This window comes from Quercus lobata, chromosome 4, assembly GCF_001633185.2.
Source record: "Quercus lobata isolate SW786 chromosome 4, ValleyOak3.0 Primary Assembly, whole genome shotgun sequence".
Classification (NCBI taxonomy): Eukaryota; Viridiplantae; Streptophyta; class Magnoliopsida; order Fagales; family Fagaceae; genus Quercus; species Quercus lobata.
This window is the reverse complement of record NC_044907.1, coordinates 60924048-60947037: the sequence shown is the minus strand read 5'-3', so window position 1 is coordinate 60947037 and position 22990 is coordinate 60924048. Positions and strand designations below refer to the sequence as shown.

General features: G+C 34.3%; 1 protein-coding gene across 4 annotated transcripts; it reads left to right on the top strand.

Moving 5' to 3' along the window:
* The first annotated feature begins 1841 nt into the window (after positions 1–1841).
* Positions 1842–22977, top strand: LOC115986441 (protein TSS). 4 transcript variants are annotated; one of them, XM_031109460.1, is made up of 27 exons: positions 1842–2207; positions 2365–2485; positions 2568–2629; positions 3537–3629; positions 6780–6852; positions 7000–7236; positions 8360–8436; positions 8559–8690; positions 9309–9350; positions 9481–10005; positions 10115–10272; positions 11038–11569; positions 11657–11719; positions 11815–11916; positions 12469–12786; positions 14447–14539; positions 14647–14748; positions 14883–14987; positions 15223–15356; positions 15680–15863; positions 16860–16991; positions 17281–17393; positions 18614–18701; positions 19703–22008; positions 22118–22213; positions 22323–22380; positions 22741–22977. In XM_031109460.1, the coding sequence occupies exons 2-24, from the start codon at positions 2425–2427 to the stop codon at positions 21830–21832; spliced, it is 5556 nt and encodes a 1851-aa protein (XP_030965320.1). In that variant the 5' UTR covers positions 1842–2207; positions 2365–2424; the 3' UTR covers positions 21833–22008; positions 22118–22213; positions 22323–22380; positions 22741–22977. The 4 variants fall into 4 exon arrangements, with proteins under 4 accessions (XP_030965320.1, XP_030965322.1, XP_030965321.1 ...); XM_031109462.1 differs by lacking the exon at positions 22118–22213; XM_031109461.1 differs by lacking the exon at positions 22323–22380.
* The last annotated feature ends 13 nt before the right edge of the window (positions 22978–22990 follow it).

The following is a 22990-nucleotide window of genomic DNA, read 5'->3' as shown; positions in this document are numbered from 1 at the left end:
AAAACAAGCCATAACCTCCACCACAACTCAAACCCTCCACAATCCATAACCTCCACCACAACCCACAAAACCCACAACCTCCACCACAACTCACCACAACCCACTAAACCCACAACCTCCACCACAACCCACAAAACCCACAATCCAACCCACAAACACCACAAATCACAAACCCACGGTACAAATCGGGAGAGATGAAAGATTTGGCAGAGAGAGAGAGAGAGAGACAAAAAGAGACGAGATCCATCTCAGAACCAAAATGATGAGACAATGCCCATCTCCATGTAGGCTTTGGTTCGGTGGTGCTTTGACATTGCCCTCATTCTCCTTCGCTAGCACCACTGCTCCGCTTGGTCCAAGTGGCGTCGGAGGTTGCCACGTGTCATCGTCGTGCTTTGCCGTATGTGCGATTTCTACATGGAGATCTCTTTCCACTTTGAGAGCTCCGTCATTCCCTTCGTCGGAAAAATCGCTCCCTCCGATACGTATAATATCTAGAAACGTGATGGTAATCTCCGAACCAAAACAGGACAGATAGAGAGTCTGGTGAACCAAAGAAGAAAGAGAGAAGTCAAGCTCCAGAAGAAAAGAGAGAAAATAGTGTGAGAGAGAAATGATATTTTAATTGAAAGGTTAATAAAATATTATTAATTTTTATAAGATTTGAGCTACAGTAGGCTATCATCTTTGACAATCTATTGTAGCTAAGTTGCTAAAATTTTTACATATACCACTGTTGATGTAGCGTGTTTTTTGTGGTTTCATATGTTAAAAATAGCATTTAACATTTATACCATCTTTGATGAGAATACTCCTACATTAACCATCTATTTTAGAAAATTTTTTACGAGGAATTAAAAAAAAACTGTCAAAATAGTTAATCACTTTTTTATTTTTCTAAAACAAATTTCCTAAAATGATTTACTAATGCATGCAAGGTTTTAAAAACTGGATCGGCTTGTTTGACCGGTTGAACCGGGAATCGGTCACCAGTCCAGTTCGAAAAAAATGCCTAAAACTAGTCAAAATTAGGAATCGGGGGCAAATTTGATTTTGTCCTTTGTCCGATTTTTAAAACCATGAATGTATGTTCTTAGGGCAATTATTGGTTTTCATTGAGACTTACTATTAACATAATTTTTTTACCTACTGGTTACCATTAACAACTTTCCACTTAAATTTTGTTGTGATATTGTTCTACTTCTAGTTTTATTATTGGAACCCAGAGTTACTATCTATTTACCACTAAACATATGCTATGTGATATTGAATCATGTTACTACCACTGCAGGAAAGATCACATTATTCAACAGCCAAGTTCCATGTAGATTTTTTTGAGAAACAAGTTCCATGTAGTTAAATTCACTTATTTATTTTTTAGAAATGATATATTTACAATATTTTCATAATAAATTCTAAATAGTAAGTTGTTATTGGTTTTAATTAAAATAAATTACTTTTTTTACCCTTAAAAGAAATTAGGAACGGCCGCGATTGTCTGATTAATTTCAGGCTGTCCCAGTCTGTATGGACCCCATGCAGGCAGTGGTCCCCCAGTCTGCGCCTTTCCTTTTCCATATAAAGTATAGTGAAGTTTTCCTACCCCAAAATAATTAAAAAAAAAATATATATATATATATATATTTCTCAAAAAAAAAAAAAATTATACAATTGAGATTTAAAATAATAATAATATTATTTTTATTAAAAAAAAGAGATTCAAGATAATACTAATTGAAATGCAATGAAATGAAATAAAATAAAATATCATAACAAAATGATAATCTCTGTGTAGAAAGTAGAAACAGCCATAAAACGCCATATATCATTCTGACTATCAAATCTCCACCCTTCCTTCCTTATCACAGATATCTCTCTCTCTCTCTATATCTTTCTTCCTCTCCCATTTTTCTTTCTCACTATCTACTGGATAAGAGAGCTCTCAACTCAAACCACCACGTTAATGCTTATGCCTTCTTCATTATCCAATTTCTGATGAACTCCACCGCTCCCAACACCATTACTTGCACCTTCTTCTAATTTACATTTTTAATTTACCTTATAGTTTTTCACATTGTTGGTCTAGCTTATTACTAGCTCTAAATTGGTGCTCTTTCACTTCATAATCTTAAAAAGTGCATTAAATAAAACACCCTTTACTCTCAATACTTATAACAAGCTCTAGAGACTTTCTGTTCTGCTACCTGGTAATTACTCCTAAGCTCCATATATAAGCTTTCAAAGAAACTTCCTCCTATACTTTTTTTTATTTTATTTTTATATTATATATTATCTTTGAGCTAACTTAATTCTATACTATTTTATTTTGGCATATGACACTGAATATGTTTTTAAATATTATAGGTTTACTTATAGAGTTTCAACTTCAACCCTTCAGCTCATTTAGTTGAACAGAGGTCGAAAATGTCGCCTAGAAACAGTCGTGGAAAGGCCAAGGGAGAGAAGAGGAAGAAAGAAGATAAGGGTATTACGGTTATGGCTTCTGTTATTGTCTATTGATTGAATTAACTCTTTGAAGTTTTTGAACTAGCTAGTCTTTCTTGCAGTTCTTCCAATCGTCATGGACATCACCGTGAACCTTCCCGATGAAACCTGTGTTATTTTAAAGGTTTGGTACTTTTTAAGTTCATGTTCTTTCTTCTTTTTCTTTTTGGTTCAATATATTCATGGCTTTTTAATTTTGAATTTTGATAATTTGATAATTGGAGGAGGAGGATTTAAATCGTGATGATATCTGTATTTTTGTTGAAAACACTAAATGTTAGAAATACTAGTTGAGTTACAAGACTCTTGGCGGATGCTTTTCTTTTTAATTTATAAACAAATTGCTAATTAATGGTTTGTTTGGAAGGAGGGGGAATAGAGTAGAGTTGACTAAAAATAAGTTAATTTTGTGTTAAATCTACTCTACTCTATTCTATTCTCCTCTCCTCTCCCTCAATTCAAATATACTATAAGTTTTCCAAAAAGGTATTTATTAATTGATATAAGTATCCGTCACTAGCGCTTACTTTTTGTGTATGTTTTATTAATTAGGAATCATTACTGATTGGTATATTGAATGCTTTGAATTTTGTAGTGTTATCAATTGAGACATACTGTTGCTTGACTACCTTAATTGGTTAATTTAAGAATCAAAACTAAGCAGTCATAAACTAAAAGTCCCTAACCAACTAATCTGATTTCGACATAGGTTGTTAATAGGTACAGGTATTAATTAACTAATTATAAGTAGTAAACAGAGTTAGCAGCAGCAAATGAATCCAAATTGCAATTTGGCAAATATTAGGTCGGAAAGCTGAGCAAGTTGCAGTAGCACTCCAACACCATGTATGATTGAGTGGTTAAGAAGGTTCCGTAATTTGACCATATAGAAAGAAAGAAAGAAAGATATTTGTATTAAAAATAGCTGTCGTTTTTCTCATATTGTGAATTTTATTTTCTATGTTAAAGATAAACGCTAGCTTATTATTAGTCTTTGATATTGAAATGTTTACATTTATTGACACTGACAGGGAATATCAACGGACAGGATCATCGATGTTCGTCGCCTTTTGTCCGTAAGGACCGAAACTTGCAACATCACAAATTTCTCGCTATCGCATGAGGTAAAAAATTCCATACCAAATGTTTTTTTTTTTCCTATTCATCACATTATATATTAATTACATTTAAAGCCAAATTTGAAAATTTAATTTGCGAGTGTAAAAAATTTAGCAATTTAATATCACACAAAAAATTATTTTATTTATTTTACATTGCTTTACAAAATATCTAACATTAGTAGTTACATCTCAACAGTCAAATTTTTTGACTTTTCTTATGCAATTACAACATACTTTTTAGTTATTAGTACCATCAATCACAATGCTAAATAACGTATATGACTTTTTTTTTGGACTTTTCTTTTGCAATTATAGCATACTTTTTAGTTTTTAACACCACCAATTACAATGCCAGATAACGTATATGATTTTTTAGCACCACCAATCACAATGCTAAATAACATATATCGGGAGGTCGGATTCATCATGTACAAGACATGTTTGTCTGCCATATGTGTTTTTTTTTGGGGACAGAATAAAAATCACACGTCTCCATTCCACCGATGGTCTTTTGGGACATCATAATAACTTTGCAGTCACCCCTCATAAGAAAGTATCTAATTTTCGTGGACAAACTTAAAAAAAAAAAAAAAAAAAAAATTAACATGCATATATATTTTAAAATTTTAATAATTAGACTGTATATTTTATATATCCCTAATATTTATGTTAATTTTTGTATCGGATGTCATTTGCCATTCAATTCATAAATTTATTTTTTATGCATAGTTTTAAATTATAAAAATTTATAATTTAAACACTTGATTGATAACATAGTTATTGATTTTTGACTTTTTAAAAACTTGCAAGTAAGGACGATATAAGAAAGAAATGTAATTCAATGATGGATTTGGCAAAATTCTTACCTAATAAATATATATATATATTTAGTGGAGTTATAACCATTGACTATAAATTAGTTTGTTGCAAAACTTTGTTCTTATTGTGAGTACGATATAACATACATCCAACTCATATGATACCACTTGCCTGTCCATACAAAATTTTATTGGTTGTTTAGATAGAATCAAAGCCTCCAAATTTTATAAAATGCACTTTTTGAAGGAAGTCTAGACCTACAATTTTGACTAACTAACAAATTTTTTTTTTTTTGAGAATCCACTAACTAACAAATTATGACTATTCATGTGTCTACATTGAAATTTATACAGGAACCTTGAATGAGATAAAGATAAACTCTAGCTTCTTGGAATTTATCAATTAAATAAATCATCATAATCCAAATTAATTTAACTTCATCATAATTCAAATTAATTTATTTGTTACAACTTACGACATAATATATTTACCCAATACCAATGAAAATAAATTAGAACCCCACAACTAAGTTCTACGATTTTGTCAAAGTACTCATTCTTAATTTGTACTAAGAATCATGCAATGGAGTTGAGTATAACAAAATTTTAAAGGTTCATAATTTGTTCTTTTAATTTCTTTTAATTTTGTTTCTAGCAGTTTTCAAGTTTAAGCTTAATATTGTTGACCTAAATTATGTGTTTAGGCTTGATTTATTTTCTGTCAAACAAATTTGAATTTTAATATGATCTAATGGATTAAATTCTCTTTTTTTCATAAAAAGTAAATATGACAAAAAAAAATTTCTAGTCAATTCATAAATATACACTATTGATTAATAACTAAATTATAGTGTAGATTATCTTATGTAACTAATTAGATAGATTAACTTTCATTTGTTACTCTATGAAAAAAAATTTCATTTATTACAAAAATTAAATTTATCAACCTTATATATTTAATATATAAATTCCATAATTGTATTTGTATTATCAATAACTTAAAAATAATAAATTTATATTTATAAACGTTATCAAACTTAAAGAGTATTTGTGAGTATATTTTATACATCTAAACAAACAAACAAACACTATATATATATATATATATTATACATACACACACATAGAGTTTGAGGTTTTTTGTGTGTGGGGAAATGAAATAGAGTTTGAGTTTGTGCACGAGTAAATTATCATATTTAATAATTGATATTTAATAATTGGGCTTAGACATGGACTTAAGCTTGGTTTATTTGCTAGAGAAATCATCATAAACAAGGTTTTTTTTATTTTTTATTTTTATTCTTTTTATTTTTAAATTCAAATAAAATTTAAATAATTTCTAAACAACTCAATTATTTTAAAGTCTTAAATGTTGGAGTAAGAATGAATGCACTCATAATTAAATAAGCAAATAAGCATAATTATTTAAAAAAAGAATCAGATTTATTTATTTATTTATTTAAACTTTTACTTTTTGTCACACCTTTAAACAAATAAACTAATAGTTAATAAGTTTAACCAAACGCAAAACCCACCAGATTTTAGTACAAGAAAAATATTTGTGTACCTTAGTTTGTCATCAGTATATGGTTGAGGGGAAGAGAAATAAGAAATGGGTGCTAATGTTTTTTCTTTTTCTTTTTGTGATCATTTAATTTCTTATTTCTTGAAGTGAACTTAAAAATAAAAAAACCAATATATATATATTGATAGTTATCTTTAGGGATGACAATTTTTCCCCGCCCTCCCCATCCTCGTTCAACCCCGTCCTCGTCCAACCCCGTCCTGCGTTGCTAAGGGTTATAATTGTAAATTTTTCATATCCTAAAATCCTACTATTTAAACAAACATATCGATATTAGCTTATTTTATTCTATCCAACGTGGTTCTCTCTCTTTATTTTGTTATGTGTTATAATATAAGATTTTTTTTTTTAAATTTTATTATGATTGTCTTGTTAAACACTTAGATATATTATTCAATTTTTTCTAAAAATTGATTTGTTTTGATGGGATAAATTTAATTGTAATTTTAAGTATATTTTTATTAATGAAATATGTTTCATTAAAAATATTATACTAGTTGTAGGGCAAATTAATAAAAAAATAGAGTTTTATGGGATGGGGCGGGACGGGACGGGAATGAGATAAGATAAAAGATGTAGACCCCATCTTTCGGTCCCGTCCCGTTCCATTGCCATTCCTAGTTACTTTTCTGTATTTTTTTTTTTTTCCAAAAAAAAGAAAGAAAAGAAAAGGTAATTAATATATATATATATTTATATTATATTAGGGGTAAAATAGGTATTTGGTAGTTAATCTTTTCGAGCTTGCAGGTGAGGGGGTCACATTTAAAAGATACGGCGGACGTTTCCGCACTGAAGCCCTGTGTACTCACTCTGGTCGAAGGTAAAGACTAAAGACAGTAAAGAAACTTACAAAACTCCAAACGGCGCCGTTTGTCTTTGTTTTACAAAAGCGAGAAACAGAAAAACGACGCCGTTGGTATTATATAGTAATTATATTCGTGTGAACTGACCGGGGGGGAAATTGCAGAGGAGTACGATGAAGAAGAGTTGGCAGTGTCGCACGTTAGGAGAGTGTTGGACATCGTGGCCTGCACGACCAGCTTTGGCGCGTGGGGGTCGTCGAAGAACAACAGCCCAAAATCCGATGAAAATGCAAATAAGTCGAAATCCGATGAAGAGGAAGAGATGACGAGGCATTCGTGTCCAAAGCTCGGAACATTCTATCACTTTTTCTCTCTCTCCCACCTCACCCCTCCTCTCCAATGTACGTTATTTTATTACACTACTGCTTTACTTACTATGTAACTCTTTCTTTCTTATTATTCTTATTTTTTTAGTTTGAGTTTCTCTTAATTTTTTAAGATTAAACTACACTTCTTCTCACCTTTAAAAGTTTGATGTACCACCGCCGTGACTTTGGACGACACTCAGTACACAAGTGTTTGTGGGGGTGTGAGACAAGGTCCGGTGCTTAAGTTTCTAGAATATACATTTAGATTACACCGGAGAATTTCTATCTTGTATTAAAAAAAAAAGTTTGATGTTTTTATTTCATTTTTTTTAATTAATTAATTATTATTATTATTTTTTTTAAAGTTTGATTCCGTTTTCATATTGCCACTTGCGGTAACCTTATGTTGACATATAATTAAACCATGGTCACCCATATAAGAGTAATGCTAGGATCACCAAAATTGGTGCCAATTTTGTGTTACAGCTCCCCACATGTCGGGTAGTGATTAGTAAAAGCGTGTCAGTGGGTCATGTGGAGACAATGTGAGGACACATCTTCACCAATCACAATTTACCATATGGTAAGTTGCGGCACAAAGTTATGCCAATTTTGGTGGTACTAGCATTATTCCCATATAATACGGGAAAGGTTTTGAACTGCTTATATATATCTTTATTAGTCGTGAATTTTGAAATTTCAAGAAGATTAAAGATCTTAGCAATGTTATTAATCAAACGTTTCAATTTTAAGTTTTTGTAGTATAAAATTATGCATAAAAAGTAATTTTATTGACTGAATTGTAAAAAACATCCGATTTGAACAAAATTTGACATACATGTTAAGAACATAAGAAATATGTAATCTAATGGTTAGATTTTCAAAATTTATACCCAATAAAAAGATATATGAGATGTTTGAAGGGTTTTTCTCCAAATTAGTTTGGAATAAACTTTGTTCATAATACCAAGTATCACGAGGTTACTAATGGAAATGAACCAATATCAATCTGAAAATGGAATCAAAATGTAAGAGGCCAAAAGAAAACCAATCAAAGGACAAAAAGTGTAATTTAATCTAATTTTAATTAATTAAAGAATATTGAAGATGATGTGATTTGGCATGAATAATGTGAATGCTTTTGGCTTGGGTGCAGTTATAAGGAGAGCAACAACAAGACGGCATGTCAATGAGATTAATTCAGCTGCTGATCATCATCTTTTCTCATTTGATGTAACACTTTCTTCCTATCTATCATAAGTATAGTGTTGCATATATATTTTTTTTCCATTTAGTTTTAGATGTTTTGTAAACTTGGATGGGGCTGTGTTTGTTTTGGTTTTGTTATTGGTCAGGTGAAGCTTTGCAATGGGAAGTTGGTTCATGTGGAAGCTTGTAGGAAGGGATTTTATAGTCTTGGAAAGCAGCGAATACTAACTCACAACCTTGTTGATTTGTTACGACAGCTTAGTAGGGCCTTTGATAATGTTAGTTCAGTTACTTTATTTTGCCAGTTCAATCCTTTTTTCATGATAATTTTCTGTTACTTTTATTCATTTTTAGTTTGATTATGTTTAAAATTCAATAACTAAACAAAGAAAAAGATAAAACATGGATCACTCTCTGAAATAGATATAAGCTTTGCAATTGCATCGTGTTGGTATATTTGAACAACCTATATGTGTTCCAAGTCTAACTTGTTGAAACAGAAGAAAGAAAAGGCTAACAGGAGATGTGCAATTCTCATATATTCGAAAAAATGCTGCAACAATGAGCATGCTGCATTTGAGAAGCTTTTGCTTGGTAATGTCAAGTAATAGTGCCTCACTAAACAAGATATAAATATTTGTGGTGTTTCTACCAAGTATAAGATGGTGTTGAATTCTCTGTCATGGATGTTGGGATTTTTTGAATTATAACCGTGCATTGTTTGAATCTAAAGGAATGTTGACTTGGTATTTTTTTGGTCATATGTTTTTCATAAATGGAATTTCTGGCTATATAGTCTCTTCTTCAACTTGCAATATATTTTAGTTTATTCTTTCCTTTTGCCGCATTCTTATTCTTTTGAATGGTAAAGAATTTGGTTGTTGCTCATATTACAGGCTTACAATGATCTCATGAAAGCATTTTCAGAGCGCAACAAGGTAACATTTTGAAATTTATTTTCTATTTCATACTTGCTTTGACTGACATTGCCAAGTTTAATGACTTCTCTGCCATTATAGTCAGTTGGTTCCCATATTCTATAAATGAATTTTCTTCTACCACCTGCAGTTTGGGAATCTTCCATATAGCTTCAGAGCCAATACATGGCTTGTTCCACCTGTTGCAGCACAGTTGCCCTCAGTTTTCCCTCCTCTCCCAGTGGAGGACGAAACTTGGGGAGGAAATGGAGGTGGTCTAGGAAGAGATGGAAAAAGTGATTTGATTCCTTGGGCTAACGAGTTTCTGTTTCTTGCATCTATGCCTTGCAAGACAATGGAGGAGAGGCAGGTTCGAGATAGGAAGGCATTCCTTCTTCACAGCCTATTTGTTGACGTTGCCATTTTCAGAGCCATCAAAGCTGTCCAGCATGTAATGGAACAGCCGGATTTAATTTGTTCTGTTTCAAATGGCGAAATTCTTTATACGGAGAGGGTTGGGGATTTGAGCATCATGGTCATGAAAGATGCATCCAATGCGAGCTGTAAGCTAGATACTAAAATTGATGGAATTCAAGCAACTGGAGTGGATGAAAAGAATCTAGCAGAACGAAACCTACTGAAAGGGATCACTGCTGATGAAAACACTGCTGCTCATGTAAGATAATTTCTAAAAAATGTAATTGATCAATAATACTTTGTAAAATTGGTACAATTCAGGTGATTTTTGCTAAAATGATTGAAGAATGGGTTGCATATGAGTGCAGGACATTGCCACTCTAGGTGTTATCAATTTACGATATTGTGGTTATATCGCAACAGTGAAAGTTGAGCAAAGAGAGAATGTCAAGGGCAGCAATCCATCTCAAAGCATTGAACTCCTTGATCAACCTGATGGAGGTGCCAATTCTCTTAATATTAACAGGTACTTTACCCTTAAAATGTTTAGTACTATCATAATCCATGGAGCCTGTTTGGTACAACTTGATTTTCACCTTTTTGAAAATGGGTTGTTTATAAAAATTGGACCTAGTAAAAAGCGAGGATTTAAAAAGTTGTAATTTGAAAGAGTGCATTTTCAAACTGCTGAAACAAATGGGCCCCATATCACCCTTACATAGTTTTTTACATACCCACAAGTGGAGAATTCATGATTTTTGTTGTGAGCTAGAAGTTCTAATGCTAATGAACTCACAGCTATTCCTTCTGTTGAAACATCATGATGGTCTTATATATGAATTAAGGTCTATCCAAGGTTTTGAGGTTATTTATAGATAATGAAGGCATGGTAATTGTAAGCCAATAGAAGAAACTGACTTTGCACCTATAGCACTGGTCAGTAAAACCCATGCCTCTCTTAATGAGATTAGAGAATTATTACTAACTCTTACATCCTTTAAGGCTTTAGCCTATATTACTTTATTGCTTTTTTTGATTGCTATGTATCTTTAGTATACAGATTCATATTCTTTATCTCTCTGTCTCTCTCTCATAAATAAAGAATATTTCAAAAGATTGCTAAAAGGAAACCCCTAGTACATGGGATAAAGATGCATATTTGTTCATTTTACAGCTACAGTTCCATATATTGCACCGTACTTTATTATCTGATGGCATATGGTCCTTTTGTGGCTCTCTTTCAGTCATTTGGATGTTGTACAGAGTCTAATTATTACTTTGTTCCTTACAGTTTGAGATTGCTTCTTCACAAAACTCCACCTCCAGAGTACTATAAGCCTGCACCACATATGCAAAGTTTGGAGCATGAAGAGATCAATGCTTCCCGATCTTTTGTAGAGGGGCTGTTGGAAAAAAGTCTTGCTAAGCTTGAAGAGAAGGAACTAGGATTGGACCATGTTGTGAGATGGGAGCTTGGAGCCTGCTGGATACAACATTTGCAAGACCAGAAAAATACAGGTAAGGATAAGAAGCCATCTGGTGAGAATGCAAAGAATGAAATGAAGGTCGAGGGACTTGGGACAAATCTTAGATCCCTTAGGAACAACAGGAAGAAAACAGATGGAAGCAATCTCAAAGGGCAGTTTGAAAACTCTAGATCGAATGCAGAAGGTGTTATTGGGGAAGCTGAACATTCTATATTGCCTTCCATAGAATCTCAGCTTGAAACCAATGCAAAAGAAAATGAGCTTGCCATGAAGAGGGTGTTGTCTGAAGCAGCCTTTGCTCGATTACAAGAAACAGAAACTGGCCTTCATTGCAAGGTAAAATCTTGTACGTGTTTTTGAAGAGCATATCTCTCCTTGTTTGTACCTTAGGGTCTGAACTAATCTACAATATGTCATTGACAGTCTTTTCAAGAACTGATTGACTTGTCCCAAAAATATTACACTGAAGTTGCTCTTCCAAAACTGGTAATTACTGAATATTATTTGTTTGATTGTTCTAATCAATCTGCCTATTAATATGGTTGTGGTGATTTACTTCAAGTGTTTGTCATGCAATTCAGGTAGCAGATTTTGGTTCATTGGAACTCTCGCCAGTTGATGGCCGAACTCTAACTGATTTCATGCATACTAGAGGCCTTCGAATGCGTTCTCTGGGGCATGTTGTAAGTGCCTTATTCTGACCCAGGCTTTTGATGCTTTTCTGTTACATTTCTATCTTCCTAAAAGGGATCTATATCCTTCACTTTGTTGGGTATCTTGGGTTCCTATTGCACTTTGATAGTACTTGTTGTACTTAGGGTAATATCCACTTCAGCTTTCTGGAAAATGTTGTGAAAGAATTGAAAAAAGAGTAACAAAGCTTGTCTTGGTCTGTAATTTATGTTTCGTCATCTACTATATCAACCTCTCATTGCTGCATTACTGACTGTAGAAACAATCTTTACTAGCCTGTTGATGTCTGGACTGCACCAGAGACTGATCTTGCTTCTTCTATTTGCTTCAAAATTTAGCCTTTCGTTTTTCTTATTGCTACATCCAAAGTCATTTGTTGTTGTTGTATTTATTATTATTATTTTTAATCTTTACTCTGGAACTGTTAGAAGATTTTGTATTCTAGATAAAAAAGAGAATTTGACTATAATTTATAACTTTGAGATCAAATTCTACATGTTTTTCCTTACTTAAAGATGCTCGCCTCTTTGTTTTCTTTGTAGGTCAAGCTTTCAGAAAAGCTACCACATGTGCAGTCACTGTGTATTCATGAGATGATAGTACGAGCTTTTAAGCACATTCTTCAGGCAGTGATTGCTGCTGTTGACAACACACAGAAAATGGCAGTATCAATAGCTGCTGCATTGAATATGATGCTTGGTGTTCCTGAAAATGAAGAGTCAAACAAACCGTGCAATGTCCATTCCCTTGTCTGGAGATGGCTGCAGGTCTTCTTGAAAAAGAGATTTGAATGGGATCTTAGTAGCTTGAACTACAAAGATATTAGAAAATTTGCAATTCTACGTGGATTATGTCATAAGGTACATAACACTAGACCATAAATTCCAGAGTTTGAGCAATATCCAGAATTTTATTTTATTGTCTGTGAATTTGCACTTCGTTAATTTATAAAAGGTTCATATATTTTTGGGATTTTTGCAGTTGCATTGGATTGAATTGTATGATATATCGTTGGCAATTTACACCTTTTTTTTTTTTTTACTTAAGAATGCTTCAATCAGTAACAGGGGGAATGGAAAGAGTTGGGACACGCATAGGTCTGTTTGATGTGCCTCATGAATTGATGATTGTGATTGCTTACTCTTAAAGCCTTTTAAATTATTCATTATAGTATAGTGCAAGAAAGCACGGACATGGCAATTTGCCTGCCTTGCCTGTGTCGGATGCATACGGGACATGGCGTACGCCTGGGACACAGCTGCACGCGTGCCCTTTTTATTTTTTATTTTTTTATTTTAATAATCAGACACTGCTGGGACATGGCAAGGACACGGACAGGACATGGCGAGGAGGGGAAAAAAAACAGAAGTAAAAACCCTAACTTGAATTTTCTTGATCTCTTCATCTCTCTCCTTCTCTCAGTCTCACACTCTCACGCTGATCTGCTCTTGCATCTCTTCTTCTTCTTCCACTCATGCCGATCTCACCTCTCTCAGCTTATTCTTCTCTGCACGTTGTTTCTTCTTCTCTGCCTCACTTTGCCGTTGCTGCTTTTTTGTCTTTTTCATCCCATCTGTTTCTTCTTTCTTGTATTATCTTTCACTAACCCATTTTCTTTGTTTTGTATGCCAGCTACCCTCTGTCCCAGCATGTGACTGACAATTTATTAAATAACCTTAAAGGTTGTGTGCAAAGTTTGAATATTTTCAAAGCACAGAAAAAGCTGCCAAAACATTAATTGTTTTCTTTCTTTTCCTATAAAAATTTCCCTAATATGGTTCATTAAAAAATGCCCTAAGGGCATCTGTTAACTTTTCTATTTTTACTATTATTGAATTGAAATGTTGGGTTAAGGCGTGTGTAAAAATAAACAAAAACATTGAAATGATTTCAAGAGAAATAAATAATTTAATAATTTGATCAAATAATAAGATTACCATGGTTCAAGAGAAAGTAATAGTATTGACTCGGAGACTTTAATATTTTAAATGAGACATAAATTTATAGGTTTATATATATATTATTTATTTATAATTAATTAATATACATATCCCTGTTGCACCCGTATCCTACTTTTTCAAAAATTTCCGTGTTGCCGTACCATATCCGCACCCGTATCCGTGTAGGTGCTTCCTATACGTGCTACTGAATTTGATGGCCATGTGCATCTGATTAGATTATTTTTGGCTGGGTGGAATGATGGCTACCAACTACTGTGATGTGTTCCTTAATTCATGAATTATGTTGACGCATTTTTCTCCCTGACTCCATTTTTTATATGCAACTTTCTATAATGCTTAGGTTTTATCTAATGTATAAATAATGCAAAAAAAAAAAAAAAAAAAAAATTTGATATTTTGATCAAACTTGGGGAAATCATGGCTGGAAAACAATAGGTATAGTATTTTCCATGTTTCTAGAAGTTGATAGATCATAGGTGTTATAGATATCAATGGAAGATGAATGCTGCATCACTAACAGTTCTTCTGTCCCTCACCCTCCTTTTCTCTCCCTTTATAGGTGGGTATTGAGCTGGTTCCAAGGGATTTTGACATGGATTCTCTGAACCCATTCCGGAAATCAGATATTGTCAGCTTGGTCCCAGTGCATAAGGTGATGAAGTAGACAAATAATGGAAACATGTTCTCTTTTATTGTGTGTCAGAATTGATTTTGTTTCTACAGATTTTGTATTCAAGTGCATTTTCTGCTTCTTTGCAGCAAGCAGCATGCTCATCAGCGGATGGGAGGCAACTCCTGGAATCATCAAAAACAGCTTTGGATAAGGGAAAGCTTGAAGATGCAGTTTCCTATGGGACAAAGGTATAAGGTTTCCAAAAGCACATGGATATACTTTTATTGCATGTCACTATATAAGGTGTATCAGAAGCTATTCTTTGTCTCTTCCATATCAGTATTGTAGCGTGTTACCTGCTTTACTTTTCTGATTTTTGCAGGCTCTTACAAAGCTGGTAGCAGTTTGTGGTCCATACCATCGAATGACAGCAGGGGCTTACAGCCTCCTTGCTGTAGTTTTGTATCACACTGGAGATTTCAATCAGGTCTTTTTGTAGTCCCTTTTGTTTTGCTTTTGCTGGGACATCTCTGCATATGTATAAGTTTAATGTTACTCTCCTAAAACATTGTTGAAAATATTCTTAAATGCCCATAATAAATTTGTGCTTTAGTCTCTGGTATACTACATACTCACCTGAACTACAAAACACTTTATATATACATTTCTTTATAGTAGTGGTTTTCAAGTCATGTTAATTCAACAGTTTGTCCCAATCTCAGGCCACAGTTTATCAACAGAAAGCTCTGGATATCAATGAGAGAGAACTAGGTCTTGATCATCCAGATACAATGAAGAGTTATGGAGATCTTGCTGTCTTCTATTACAGACTTCAACACACAGAGCTGGCTCTAAAGTATGCTTTGATCTTGCATATTTTGATATTAATGTCTAAATCTATGTTATAATCTTTGTGGTTTGTACTTTTCAGTTTTCAATCTGGTATCTGACTCACTGTTGTGTAATGGTTACCCTTCATGGTCTATGTGATGCATTCTCTACTTTCTTTCTTATGCTGATAATGTATAAAATTACTATAATAATTATTGGAATTGTCATTTCCTTTTTTAGTGATTTATGCCCTACATGTTTGGTATAAATTAGCTGTTTGGGCTGGTCTCTATCTGTTATGTTAGGTTTTGTCAAATGTCAACATGGTTTACAAGTGTTGTTCATCAGGTATGTAAAGCGAGCACTGTATCTTCTACATCTCACATGCGGTCCATCTCATCCAAACACTGCTGCAACATACATCAATGTGGCTATGATGGAGGAAGGCCTAGGGAATGTGCATGTAGCCCTCAGATATCTCCACAAAGCTCTGAAGTGTAACCAAAGGTTACTTGGGCCAGACCATATTCAGGTTTTGTTTGTTTATTTTCTTTCTTAATCTTGGCTGAAGCGTAAAGTTCATTTAATATATAATTTCTTAAACCGATGGCAATATTAGTCTATTTAATGAGATATGGTACACCTGTTATCTGCAATAATAGTCTATTTAATCTTGGATTATTCTGATATCTGCAATGAGATATGGTACACCTGTTAAAATGTGTCAACAAGGGGATAGGCTTGCTATTCAAGCGAAGATCCTAATGCAAAGTAGGTTCCCTTTCAACCTATCAAACATGAATGAAATTTGTTAATTATCATCATTTGCTAAACCTGGTGTTTCTCCGCAAAAGGGGCATATCAATTCATTTAGGTACATTGGGCAATCTTTTCGAAAACAGAGAAAATCATTTTTGTGCCTTAATATTCTAAAATGACAACTATTACATTTTTCAAAACCTAGATTGCGAATAATATCTGCACTGGCAATTTTTTTCTTAATAAGTTTTGGCTCCAAGGGGAGGGGGAAGGGGAGATGTGAACTAGTGACCTCCGCTTTATGAAGCAAGATTCTTATCTCATTTAATGATAGCCCCATCTAGATACCTTTTAACTAGCGCCATTCAGCATTAACTTGTATTTTTGATTGTTTTTAGTTCTTATCAATGAAAAAGCATCTCTTATGTGATCAAAATCATGTCAAACATTTTTCTACAAGGGGTTTCTGTTAAAAGACTACTTAACTGGACAACAGAAACAGAGAGAAATTCATTACAGGCACTCAAGTAGTAATAATCTTGATGTCAGGTGGTAGGCAGTTGAACAACATACAGGGGCTATTTCTACTGGACATGCATATTTTGTTGTGGACTAATGAATGGCCTCTGAAACTCCATTTACACTTCATCCATGCTTGCAAACTAATTGTTTTACTATACCTCTGGAAATTTTATTCTACACCCAAAATTTACATAATATTTTCTTTATACCTTTTGAGAAGTAATTTCCTCTTTTGATTTCACTCCAGACTGCAGCAAGTTACCATGCAATTGCAATAGCACTCTCATTGATGGAAGCATACCCTTTGAGTGTTCAGCATGAGCAAACAACCTTGCAAATTCTGCGAGCAAAGCTGGGTCCGGATGACCTTCGTACACAGGTATCTTCTTAGGTTCTGGCCTTTCCCCTGTAGTCATTTAGTCATTGTGGCTACTTTATACTGCAAGTGCTCATTGACTTAGAACATCTTGGCCACATTTCATAACTGCTAAAATATACAGGAAATTTTACTAGCATCCATTATTAGTGAATTTTCTAAATTTTCTATTTAGTTATTTAATTATTTTAGTTTTCCCCTTCTTTTCTCTCTGGTAAACTGTTTTATAATTTGTTTAAATCTCAATTTTGTTATCCATAGTAATTTTATAGTTTGTAATCATATACTGCAGGATGCTGCTGCTTGGCTTGAGTACTTTGAGTCCAAGGCTTTTGAACAACAAGAAGCTGCACGAAATGGTACTCGGAAGCCGGATGCATCCATAGCAAGCAAAGGCCACCTTAGGTAAGTTAGCATTGTCCTTGGATACTGATAATTTGACCCATGCCAATTACTATTAATGTGTCATGCATGCAGTTTACTCTGCTACTTTATTGACTAATCAGTCCCTTGTGATGCCTGCTATTGGTATGGTTGCTTTCTTAATTACACCGTTGGGATGCAGATTCCTTGATAACATTGAGCTTTATGCAGCTGTTCTAGTTTATTGGCTAGTCACACTGATGGGATGCATTGTTATCATGTAGTTGCTTTCTTAATTTTCCAATATATATAAATTACAAGCAGGAACTTTAGTCAAAGTGATATAAGGTTCTGCCAAGTAGCATATTCCTAAAAAATTCTTTTCATTTAGTCTTCAACATCATCAAACCTTTGAATTTATGTCAAAGTATTAATTCATTATCATGTGTTAATGGCTAGATAGATGCATTTATTTCCATGAGTTAATTAATTTTGTCCAAGTATACATGCCGAATTTCATGTTAATCAGATGCTATTTACTATTTAATCAAATATTTTACAAAATAAAAAATATAGATATTTTTTTAAATCTCTAATCATCTTAATATTTTTTTGCAACTATGGAGAATATAAAGAGGCAATGTAATATCTAACCAAAAATTTACATTTTTTAAAAACTCATTTTAGTGACAAATAATATACAATTGAAATTCATTTCCCAAATATAATTGATGACATGTAATATAATCAAAATTAATTTCCGAAATATTATAACACATAATGAGTATTATTGAACCATAAAAATAATTTCTTATTAAAATTTAAAAAATGAACTAATAGCATACACGCACATTCCGCAGAACATCAGCTAATCGATATTAAAAAGTAGAATCTATTCCAAAATCTTAACTTTGGAAATGTAAACATGGGAAAAGAGTGGGACCAGGTAATCTAACAGTCAATTGCTTCCTCGAGGATAATCCAGTCACAAGTCTTTCATGTTGAATTGATTGAAAATTTCCTCTGTACATTACTCATTTCAGCTTTTCTGTGAATAATATACTTTTGAAATACATATTTAACATAATTAATCAGGTCAAGATGCTGCACTGGAATATTTAGCCAAGCGACCCTGTTGAAGTGTCACTATCATGCATATGTGCTATAATGAAGTTTGCTAGAGACTGATTATATGACACTTTCTTTGCTAACACACACATATTCTTGTTAGTAACTAATGATATGATTTATAAATCTGGCAGTGTGTCAGATTTGCTTGACTATATTAATCCAAATCACGATGCCAAAGGGAGAGATGGAGCAGTAAGGAGGAAAAGCTACATTGCAAAGGTATGTTGGAGCCTAGATCATGTTTGGTCAAAATTAATTTAACCCATCATTGAGCAAATGAAATCTGGAATAAACTTAAATCTGTTTTCCTTTCCACACTGATAGTACGTGAAGAATTCTCCTAGTGGTGCTGTTGACAGATGCATTTTCAAGGAAATGATTGCTTGTCATGTTAACAGCACCTTTCATTGAATGGTTAAGACCCATTAAAAAGGAAATAAAGAATGTATCTGGCCCAAATCTTAAATTAACCAAGCAGCCATATTGAGTTTCCCAGAAGTGAGCTTTGGCTGAAGCTTCTCATCTGGCCTAACCCATAGCACCAAACTTTAGTGGTCTGATCCTGAAATAGATGGCTCTCTATTGTACTGTACAAGCCTGTGAATTCTTAAATTTTACACCCGGTGATGTAGAGGAAGGATATTAGGAGGAAACATTCTCTTCCACAAATAGGCGCCATCTCTTTTGGCTAGAAGGGACAACTTTTCCACCTTTTAGGTACAATAGAAGTTGTAGGAGGCAGAAATTTCCCCTAAAAAGAGATTCTTTTCTTGCTCCTGGGCATGAGCATAAACTTCTTAGCCCATCAAGGGTGAATGCCTCTAAATTACCCAGCTAGCGGGTGGGGTCAGCTGCCCATGGTTTTATTGGCTAGAGGTGAGTCCAAAGAGCTCTTCTTTAGAAAGGTTCCCTGCATTATTAAAAAAAAATAAAGTAAAACCTTTTTACTAAAAACAGATGAGGATGGGAATGCTCCAGTCTAGATTGAATGAGCTTCAAAATATATTTAGCTTCTATCAAAAAAGAAGCCATGATGGCTCATAGATTGAGGGGATAGTTTACTAGGCAGACTGACTCATCTGTATGGGAACCCTCTGCCTGTACCTAAGATGTATTTGCATTCTTCAAATGACTGCCAATATGCAATGTCCCTTTTATGCATACACCTCTGTACTCACCTGTCATCAACATATTCAAACGAACTCAATTTTCTTTTGCAGGTGAAGGGAACATCTCATCAAGATTTAAGCCCACGAAGTTCTGATGAAACTACCAAAGAGGAGATTTCAGATGAAGAGACACCTATACCTGAAACGGAAGTTAGTGCAGATGCTAACCAGGAGATTAGCCCTGTCCCTGTTGAGTCCCAACAATCTGTCATGGAAAAGACTGTAGAGGAAAATCCAAATATTGCCCACGAAATCTTTTCTGAAACACATGCTGAAGGAGAGGATGGATGGCAACCGGTTCAAAGGCCAAGATCAGCTGGCTCATATGGTCGGCGACTGAAGCAGCGGCGTGCAACTATTGGAAGGGTCTATAGTTATCCAAAAAAGAATGTGGACACAGATATAGAGTATTCTCCGGTCAAGAATACTCATAAGACCAGTAAGTATTACCTATTAAAGAAACGAACAACTTCACATGGGAGTTATACAGATCACCAAACATTGAACCCTGCCCAAGGCACCAAATTTGGGCGGAGAATAGTCAAAACTGTAACATACAGAGTCAAGTCAATGCCTTCATCTACCAAAACTGCTACAACAGAGACCCCTGGAAATAGTGGTGAGCTTTTCAGTTCTCCGTTATCTTGTCCAAATTCTGCGCCAAATGATGTTGGCCCAGTGAAAAATTCAATTGTCAGTCTTGGAAAATCACCTTCGTATAAGGAAGTAGCATTGGCCCCACCAGGTACCATTGGTAAATTGCAGATCTGGGTGCCCCAAAGTGATTTTCCGGATAATCGAGAACTTGTCTTTGGAAAACATGAAGAGGAAATGAATGACGTAAAAGGAAATGAAAAATTAGTTGGATCAGAGATGGAAAGTGTATTTGAAGAAAAAAATAAGAATTCTATACCAAATTCCACAGATCACTTAAAAGAGGAAATTGTAGTTGTTGAGAAGAAAGAAGACACTTTGTTAACTGATGCAATGGAAGATAATCCGTCTTTGGTGGCATCAGAGAGCGTGGAAGGACTTGAATCTGGTAGAGTTGAGGTTCAAGAATTGGTAGAGACTGGCATAATTGATGGCATGCCAAATGGTATTGATTCTCTCAAAAGGGAGATGAGTGAGAAGGATTCATCTACCAGTTCTGAAACCCAACAAAATTCACAATCTACCTGTCAAGGAGTAGAGGATCTGCAGGAAAAACCCTTGATTCTAAATGCAGGTGATGTAAGAGGATACCCCAATAAGAAGTTGTCTGCATCAGCAGCTCCATTCAATCCGTCACCAGTCATTACACATCCGGCAGTTGCCATGAATATCACTCTTCCTTCTGGTCCTCGTGCTGTTCCAGCTATTGCACCCTGGCCGGTAAACATAAATGTTCACCGTGGGCCTGCTGTCCTACCCACAGTTAATCCAATTTGCTCCTCCCCTCATCATCCATACCCGTCACCTCCACCAACCCCAAACATGATACAAGCATTGCCCTTTATGTACCCTCCATATACTCAAAGCCAAGCAGTACCAACCAGCACATTTCCTGTGACGAGCAGCGGCTTTCATCCTAACCATTTCACATGGCAGTGCAATGTGAACCCCAATGTTTCAGAGTTTATTCCTGGTACAGTTTGGACTGGCTGCCATCCAGTGGAGTACTCTGTTCCTCAACCTGTTGTTGAGCCGATATCTGATCCCATGTTGGAGACAAAACTGCAGCCTGATGATTCTGGAAGCCCAAGCTCATCTTCGATCCCGCCAGTGGACATTGACAATGTGGGGGAAGCTAGGAAAGAAGTGAATCTTCTAGCATCAGAGGAAATGCAGAATGCAAATGAAGTTGCTGAAATCGGACGGGAAAATGATAAGGAAAATGGTCACCCTATTCTGTCTAGGGTTGAAAAAAATGCTCTGAGTGAACCAAGTCAGAACAATAGCTCAAATGATGATGCTGGAAAAAGCGGTGAAAGTAAGATTGATGGTGAAAAAACCTTAAGCATTTTGACTAGGGGGAGAAGAAACCGAAAGCAGACTCTTAGAATACCAATAAGTTGGCTCAATCGACCATATGGCTCACAGTCTTTTAAAGTTATTTATAACAGAGTACTCAGGGGAAGTGATACCCCTAAGTCTTCCAGCTTTCCTTCAGGAGATGATTGTACAGCTAGTGCCTCATAACCCCATCTTTTCTTGTTTGTCAAGTGTAGCAGGATTGTTGAGAAAAAAGAAGATAAAGACCTTTGTGTAATACATGAAAGGGACAAGAGTACCTTGGATCTACTCTGGCTCTTATGATCACAATATGCCTTGTCTTATCAGTTCCTGATTGCACCACCTTTCCAAAATAATTTTAGGTGAGTTCCCAATGATCCAGATTCATAATTCTATTATTATTAATTTTCTATAATGCTAATTTATTAACACTTGGGAAAAAAAATTTCCGATGCTTTTATCTGAGTCAAGTCTCCTGCCTACCTTGGATCTACTCTGGCTCTTATGATCACAATATGCCTTGCCTTATCAGTTCCTGATTGCACCACCTTTCCAAAATAATTTTAGGTGAGTTCCCAATGATCCAGATTCATAATTCTATTATTATTAATTTTCTATAATTCTAATTTATTAACACTTGGAAAAAAAAATTTCCGATGCTTTTATCTGAGTCAAGTCTCCTGCCTGCAAAAGGACATTGATGATGAAGGAACAAAGGCTAATTCCCTACATAGGTATTGTCTCATCAATTGTCTAGTATGTATGGGCCTTATTGAAGAAATGAAAACCATCATAGGCTAGGTCTTCTCATTTGGTGGAAATTAGTTTTCACTCTTCTATCCTACAAATGATTCCATAAAGCATTATGAATGTATCACGCTTTTATGCATCTGTTGAGACCTAACTCATGTCATTTGAGGTAGCATCCTGTTAAGGTTTGTTAGTCTTGGCCAAATGCAATTAAATTATAACAAGAATGGAATCAATTAAGCTTTTTTTGGGACTAATGCATTGTTTGAATCAATTAAGCTTGTACTTTGTAATATTGAACTTGTATTTTCATGGTCTGATCATTGGTTTTGCTTGACATGCAGGTTTACAATAGGAGAAATTTACCTTGGGAATTCAATGGGCATTTTTTTGAGGTGACAATTTTGGTTTCTAATGTAGTTAGGAAATTTTGACAAATTTGGTTCACAGCATCTATAGACAGAAATCAGTACTTTTTCCCCTCCATTCCGAACAGCAATGTTTTGATAATTAATTTGGTAAATTATATATGACTTCATTTTTTAATGATTGGGTTTTACTATTGTATTTCTTTATTTGAATTCTTAGTCTCTA